Genomic DNA, 8594 nt, shown 5'->3' with positions numbered 1-8594 from the left:
TTTGCTTCCTGGCCCTTAATCATCGACTTTGTGATAAATATAGGAATTAGCAGAAATAAATCCCACAAACTCTAAAGTAAAAGTTGAGCATTGAAACTTGCTGAAGGCAGCGTCTCTAAAGTACTTCTGTTAGAAAGTTCAAAACAGTTATTATATGACTGCTCATTTGTAAAGTGGTTTATTTTGTGTGGTTGTACATTAATGAAGTGCTTTAGGGCGACCGTGGCTCAGGTGGTGGAGGGTCGTCTTCTGATCGAGAGGTTGGGGGTTCGATCCCAGTACCTGACTATGTGTCGAAGTGTCCTTGGGCAAGACACTGAACCCTAAGTTGCTCCCAGTGGTCGACTAGCGCCTTGCATGGCAGTCCTGTCCCACTGGTGTGTGAATGTGAGAGTGATTGGGTGAATGAGCTGATATGTAAAGCTTCAGTGTGGTGATAAAACACTATATAAATCTAGACCATTTACCATTTACCAGTTACGCTTTCCTTCCCTTTCGCAGATGCATGTCGTACATTACAACTCGGACAAATACCCAAACATGACTGTGGCTGTGGACAAATCGGACGGCTTGGCTGTGCTGGGTGTGTTGATTGATGTGAGTGTTTGGAATCATGAGTCAGTTAAGGAGACAGTGCAGGGAATGACTGACACTATTCTTTATACAGGTGGGAGAGTTCAATCCAGCCTATGAAAAGATTTTAAAGTTCCTCAATGGTATCAAATATAGAGGTGAGTTGGTTGTTTTTTTTTTTTATTGTTGACAGAATATCAACTTTATCAAATGTTCCCTTTTTTACATTAAAGAGTAACTAAACACCTGCTTTCTCCTGACCTGCCACTAGGAGAAACATTTTTAAAAATGCCTTGATTATGGGCGGGGCTCCTGGAGCAGTTAAGACACACCCAGTCTATACTATAAAATCTCCAATGATCAATCTATACTACGCTAACTAGCTACTCATTACTCAATATACCTCTCTATTCACTCTTCTTTTAATCCAACCTACTCACCACAGATTGTAGAGCACACAGGTGCTAGTGCTTGTTTGTGATGTAAAATGGTCCCAAAATGTCACATGATCTTGTTCTCAGCCAATAACAAAAGTCAATTGTAATAGCCTGGTTTCAACCCATAGAGGGCAGTCAGTCTGGGGTGCAGATTTTAAAGTTGTGCATGCTCAAAAATAAACAGCCACTTTTTTGCGTCAATGAGCTTTAATTTTGATACTTCTGGTAAATTTGCATATTCGCTAAATATTTAGTTTCACCTGAGACATTTAGATTTAACATTTAGATTTAGCAATTAACATGAGAGATTTACAATTAACATTTAGTTTTAACATTTAGAGTTTAGCAATTAATATTAGAGATTTACATTTAACCTTCAGATTTACATTTAACATTCAGATTTACAATTAACATTTAGTTTTAACATTTAGTTTTAACATTTAGATTTAACATTTAGATTTAGTGTTTAGATTTAACAATTATATTTAAATGCAACATTTATATTTAGATTTAACATTTAGATTTAGCATTTAACATTTAGATTTAGCATTTAACTTTCAGATTTACATTTAACATTTAGATTTAGCATTTAGATTTAAATGCAACATTTCAATTGAACATTTAGATTTAACATTTACCATTTAGTTTTTGGAATTTAGATTTTAGAATTTAGATTTAAGATTTAACATTTAGATTTAACATTTACAGTGGGTTGCATAAGTATCCGTACCACTTTAACTTCTCGACATTTTGCCACACTATGGACCACAAACATGAATATATTTAATTGAAATTTTATGTGAAAGACACACAATAAGTGACGCACAATCATAAAGTAAAATGAAATGTATACATGATTTTTAACTTATGTTACGTCTCTACCACTCCTGCACATCTTGAGACTGCAATTTTTGTCTATTCTTCTTTGCAAAACAGCTCAAGCTCAGTTAGATTAGATGGAGAGCGTTTGTGAACCACAGTTTTCAGATCTTTCCACAGATTCTCGATTGGATTTAGGTCTGGACTTTGACTTGGCCTTTTTAACACATGTATATTTTTTGTTTTCAAAATTTCCATTGTTACCCTGGCTTTATGTTTAGGGTCGTTATCTTGCTGGAAAGTGAACCTCCGCCCCAGTTTCAAGTCTTTTGCAGACTCCAACAGATTTTGGTCCAAGATTGCCCTGTATTTGGCCCCATCTATTTCCCCATCCACTTGAACCATCTTCCCTGTCCCTGCTGAAGAAAAGCACCCCCATGCATGATGCTACCACCACCATGTTTGACAGTGGGGATGGTGTTTTCAGGGTGATGTGCAGTGTTACTTTTACACCAAACATAGCGTTTTGCATTTAGGCCAAAAAGTTCAATTTTGGTCTCATCTGACCAAAGCACCTTCTTCCACATTTGTTTGCTGTCTCCCCCATGTGGCTTCTGGCAAACAGGGGTTCTCATGGTTTTCTTCTAAAATTGGCTTTCTTCTAGCCACTCTTCCATAAAGGCCAGATTTGTGCAGTGTACAACTAATAGTTGACCTGTGGACAGGTTCTCCCACCTGAGCGGTTACTCTCTGCAGTTCACCCAGGATCATCATAGGCTTTGTGGCTACAGCTCTAGTCAGTGCTTTTCTTGTTTGGTTGGTGGAGGACGGCCGTGTCATGGTAGGTTTGCAGTGATGCCATACTCTTTCCATTTCTGGATGGTGTATTTAACTGTACTTTGACAGATGTTCTGAGCTTTAGAAATCTTTTTATAACCTAACTCAGCTTGATACTTCTCCACAACTTTATCCCAGACCTGTCTGGTGTGTTCCTTGGACTTCATGATGCTGTCTGCTCTCCAATGTTCTCTTATCAGACCTCTGAGACCATCACAGATCAGCTGTATTTGAACTGAGCTTAGATTACACACAGGTGGACTCTATTTAGTGCAATTTTTTCAGTGTTAATTTTTTTTTCAAGTTCAAAATCATGTATAACTGTAATTTCACTTCAGCATTGTGTGTCAGTGTGTGTCTTTCACGTAAAATTTCAACTAAATATATTTATGTTTGTGGTGCATAGCATGGCAAAATGTCAAAAAGTTAAAGGGATGCGGATACTTGAGCAACCCACTTAAAGTTTATTTAAATGCAATATTAAGATTTAATATGTAGATTTTAGATAATATTTAGATTTTACATTGACATATTTTTACATGAATAAAAATTACAAACTTTACAAATATTGCTGTAAAGCTGGTCAAAAGTAACAAATTCACATACATTTTTTAAACATGGTTTGTGAAATGTAATGCAACTTTACAATCGGCACCCCATAACATTTTGCAACAAAATATGCCAAATTGAAATACTTTGATTTTTGGGGTTTAGTTACTCTTTTAATTCCCATAACTTCTCATTAGATGTTATTGGCAGATGTTTTCTGCAATATGAAACATGCTTTCTTGTCCTTTCAACCATCAGATCAAAAGGTTCAACTGCCTGGTTTCAACATTAGAACGCTGCTACCTGCACGGTTAGATGAGTATTATCGCTATGACGGCTCATTGACTACTCCTCCATGCTATCCCAGTGTGCTGTGGACGGTGTTTAGGAATCCTGTGACTATTTCTCACAATCAGGTGCTTCAACATTTGCAAAATCCTTTAGTCACATTTACCTAAAGTACTGCAAGAAGTAACTGACACACAGAGGTACTCACGTTACTGTAATTTAGTTGCTTTTATGGGGACTTGTACTTTTTTGAGTATATTTCTAAATCAGTAATTCAACTTGTACTTGAGTGTGTTTTAAAAGAAGTACACCTAACCGTTACTGAGTAAATCATTATTTTTTGTTTTAAAATGAAAGACGGACATTGTGAAACTATAAAAAAATGAAATGACCAGACAACAATCAAATGCATCACATCATAGCCGACCAATCAGATTAAACGTAATGCGCCGTGCCAAAACAACATTGAAGGTTATTTTCTCAATTTTAGAGTTCATAAATGTAGCTAGATTTACAGCGTGAGATTGTTTTTATTTTGAATTGTTTTTTTATGTAAAAAAAAAAAAAGAATTGTACATTTTGACAAACCTTTTATTTTATACAGTTGCCTTTGTGGAAAATAAATTCAGATCAAATTGAGCACAAAATGACAGACAAACATGCAAAACAAAGACAGAAAATTACACAAAAAGACTCTAAAACCCCCACAAAACAACAACAAAAACACAAAATGACATCAAAAATACATAAAATGACAGAATAATGTACAAAATTAAACAAAAAAGCTGTTTATACATGAGATGTTTATTGTATGCAAGGGAACCGTGGCAAAATTTATTACCAAAAATAAACATGGGGGGTAAAAGTAACTACCGTAGTAGCTTTTACTTTGATTACTATTTAATTGAGCTACTTTTTGCTTGTACTTGAATATTTTATGTATGACTTACTTGTACTTGAGTACAATTTTAATGAAGTAACAGTACTTCTACTTGAGTAGGATATATCAGTACTCTTTACACCTCTGGTAAAAAGTTAGGATTGATTTTGGACAAAGTCTTTGGTTCAATTAATGCAGAGAATGTAAAAATGAACAATAATTGTAACAAAACATGATTAGTAGACACTAATAATAATGTGGTGAGTCCAATCATGTAACAGTACTTCTACTTCAGTAGGACATATCAGTACTCTTACACCTCTGCTGAAACAGCTGTACAGCTGTTCTGTGTATTTTTCTCATACATGAATTACATATTTGACTTCTGTTTGTTTCGGTGCATCTTTTCCAGTTTCTGACCCTGGCCACAGCCCTCTACTCCTCCCATGCACAGGACTCGGCTCCCGTGCCGCTGAACGGTAACTACAGGAAACCACAGCCCACCGACAGCCGAGTGGTTCTGGTATCTTTTAAAGAAGGTAAATACGGCCTTGCCTTGCTGTCTATGCGTGAGTGCAAAGGTCACAAAACATTTTCACCTTTTGAGCTGCTTTAAAAATGGCTAAAAGATGTGACACTAGATTTGTGGGTGCTTGTCGGTCACTGGCTTTTGGCTCGTCTGGTATCAACTGCTTGTGGCTGAGCTTAAGGTTTATCATTTCAAAGATAATTGATACGCTTAAGGAGCTGGTTGGGTTATGGGCTATCTTTTAAAATGCATAGAAACTTCACTAATGGAGGGAGTGTCTGTAGCTTTAAGTTTTGTCCTCAAAGTCTCTGTTTAAAGTGGCTGTTGGTAGGTCCGTGTAGTATGGCATTCATTTGCATGTTTTCCTCAAAGCTGTGTCTATCCATGAATCCGTGTACCCTTCGTTTATTGGTTATTCTGTTTTAAAACCAAATCAAAATAACAAATAAACAGTGTCATTCTTTTGTTTTAGTAATTCAAAACCAAAACAGAAATACAGAAACAAAAACCAGATAAGCAGCCTTTTTCTGTTTTAAAATTAAATATTGTGTTTGTTATTTTGATATTTACTGGGAAATTAGAGCTAGGCCTTAAGCTCATCACATTCTTTCAGAGCAAACAGGACAAGAATTGAAGTAGTTTCCCTCCACTGATCCTGGACCAGGTCTCCTCACATAAAATTAGTTTTTTAGGATTTATTTCAGCAGTTTTCTGGTCCTGCTTCTGTTTTCATGAAGTCTGTGGATGTTTCAGCTCATAACAATCTGCTCACGGTTTAAGTTTTGTTTTGTGGTGTTATGATCCAAATATTATCCAAATAAATTGGTGGCTGACTATCAACTGTGAGGCTGGTATGAGGAACAATACATGTTAGAACTTCAATCATTTGACACTTTTGCAAAGACAATTACACAGATATTTTGAGGGCAGTTAAAATATAATATTTTTTTGCACGTTTTAATACCAGCAGTGAGAAGTTGATCGCAAGAGACAAGGGGCACCAGTAGGATCATTACACCACCTCTGGTTCCTTTAATCACATGCCCTGTGCATGCTTTTTGTAACCTCCATTTTTTTTAGTTTTTTTTATTTATATATTAATAAGGTTTCAATTCACCAGTTCATCAGTAATGTGACTTGCGCGTGGTGAGCTTAAAACATTGAAGCTCTCGTCCTAGTTTTCCCATAAATATCACACAATTAGAACAAAATTTAATTTTAAAACAGAAAAACGCTGCCTGTCTGGTTTGTGATTTTTCTGTATTTCTGTTTTGGTTTTAAATTAGCAAAACAAAATATTCACACTGGTTATTAAGTTTTAAAACCAAATCAAAATAACAAATAAACAAAGAACGAACATACATGGATTTAGATGGCATATGTTTTGTCCTGGAATTGGAATATCTGCTCCTAACTTTTATGATTGGCATTAATGCATTAATGTGATAGCTTTCTGCCTGTAGTGTTTCCAAGCTGGCAGTGCTGCTGCATGCTGTGTGTGACAGTTCAAGATCCAACCAGAGATTTTCCTCATGTTCGGTGATGTTTAGTTTATCAATACTGGTTCTGTATCCGATACAGGCAGAGGACTGCACAGCACTCTTACAGTTACATCTCCATTTACAAGAAAGCACATTTTCCACCAGCTGCTAGTTGGTGATCTTGCGGATCTGGCTGACGAAGACTTGTACAAGCTCCTTCCAAGCGGCATTGGGAAGCTCCACGCTGGCAAGAAGAAAAACCACAGGAAACAGCAAAGTACAAGTCTGGTCAAAACCAAAAAAAATAAGCAGAATTCCTCCCATTGGATAAAAAGACAGACCAACCGCTATGCGGGAAAGTTTACACTGCCTGAAGATGCATTGTGCTATGCGTCACTGGAGCAACATGTTTTGGATCAGCTCAAACCGTCCCACAATGAGAAGCAGCTGGTTCAAACTCTCAGAAATGTGGTCTTCCATGATCTCAACATCAAAAGCTACTTGGACTGCAAGTCAGACCTTGCCCTCTCCACCATCAGACACATTCTGAGCGGGCGGCACACAGACGAGGCCAGTGAGTTGGATCATTCTCTGACCAGAGCGTTAAATAGTCAGGGAAAGACCTCCAAGACAATGAAGCAGGGCAACATGGTTCCTGGTGCTGTTCCCAAGAAACCTCACAGCAAGGTGTTTCCGCATCCTTGGCTTCTGCCGATGGAGTGGGAAGACTAGAAGGATTGCAGATATAGTTCTGTCTGTCATTGACGCAAAATTGTTTAAGCTATGCCTAGCAATCGATCCCTATATCAAAAGATCACTCCCAACTCAGACCTACTTAAACATAAAATCTCCAATCTGATCAAAATATGTGACTAACATACAACATCCTGCAACATTTATTTCATAAACTGTACAACTGAAGAGATTTTGACACCATTTTTCATGTTGACATAAATTCCAGAACACCCAAGTGCGTCCAAAGTTTATATTGTTATGTCCATCTTAACGTCATTTTAATGTTTGGCTTTTCGGAGAATGCCCACATATGAGTGGTAACGCAACTGAAACACTCTCGTGAGGTCTCCTTCACTGCAGCGCTGAAAGCTTAATAGCTAGGTTTCTATTACAGATTTTTGCAAAATTAAAGCGATATTTCTAAATATCGACAAAGTATAATTGCTCTTTGAACTTGTTTCCATTGAAGGTTGTTTTGGAGCCTCATAACTCATCCCGCGAGACTTTGCTGCAAAAACATGGACGCAACACACCTTCTTATTAAACTCTGTATTCCTTTGTTGTTTGACGTCCAATGTGGCAGTAATAATTTTAAAGTATAATGCTAAGAAATGTCTAGGTCTCCTCTTCTGTCCACACGTACCGTGTCGTTTTCTAGGAGAGGAGAGGTCATGTAACCAGGTACGTCACGTTCTGTGACGTGTATTTGCGGAAAAAGTGTTTCCATAGCGCTTTCGTCACACATTTTAATATCGAAACGTCTGAAATTCCTCCTCACGAAAGTGTTAAAACTTTTTTGCGATATTTGAGTGTTTTTTCAAAATTCCGGTGTTTCTATTACCAGTTTTTATTGCGCTATTTTGCGCATTTCCACGGGTAAAGGTAACACAGCTATTGACAACACCTACGGAGTTAGGAAGCATCATACTTATTATCCTTAACCAACCTTGTCACTTAAATAGGGTTATTATCAATAAGGCTGAATTAATCTTTCAAACAGAATGTCTATCTGCAACTCATGCTCAGATTCACTCATACCCAAGAATGAAAGGTTGACAGTTTTGATGTGAACGCCTCCAGAAATCAAATTCCGTGCTTCAGACATGGGATTTAGGCAAATACAAAACTGGATATTGGACGGAATTTTGTTTAATTGAAGGTTACGGACAAACCGAGCATCTTCTGGCACTTTTATTACCAGATACCAGCATGAATTTCTCCTAAAATAGAATAAAATGGTGTCATATACAGTATACTTTATGAACAGTATAAAAAAGGACTAATGGTGATAAAATCCATATTAATAATGCATTAAAATTGTCAAAAGTTCATAAGAAATTGTAAATGGTCAGAAGGTATACCTTCCAATTACTTCTTATTTTTGAGAAGAATTTCACGTAGAATAATGATCACCCTTTAGTATCAGATTTTATGTTAATAGGCACATTGGGAATCACTGTAATCTA

The 8594-nt window shown here is 36.9% G+C and overlaps 1 protein-coding gene across 1 annotated transcript in view; it reads left to right on the top strand.

Moving 5' to 3' along the window:
* ca12 (carbonic anhydrase XII) overlaps positions 1 to 8299 on the top strand; it is a 23238-nt gene extending 14939 nt beyond the window's left edge. Inside the window, exons 5-9 of the mRNA XM_028450132.1 lie at positions 502 to 597; positions 668 to 731; positions 3474 to 3631; positions 4796 to 4922; positions 6494 to 8299. Coding sequence (XP_028305933.1) covers positions 502 to 597; positions 668 to 731; positions 3474 to 3631; positions 4796 to 4922; positions 6494 to 7125 — 1077 coding nt within the window. The 3' untranslated portion in view covers positions 7126 to 8299. The remainder of the gene's footprint in view (positions 1 to 501; positions 598 to 667; positions 732 to 3473; positions 3632 to 4795; positions 4923 to 6493) is intronic.
* The last annotated feature ends 295 nt before the right edge of the window (positions 8300 to 8594 follow it).

This window comes from Gouania willdenowi, chromosome 6 (genome assembly GCF_900634775.1).
Source record: "Gouania willdenowi chromosome 6, fGouWil2.1, whole genome shotgun sequence".
Lineage (NCBI taxonomy): Eukaryota > Metazoa > Chordata > Actinopteri > Blenniiformes > Gobiesocidae > Gouania > Gouania willdenowi.
Note: the sequence above shows the minus strand (reverse complement) of the source record. Positions and strands in the feature narration are given on the sequence as shown.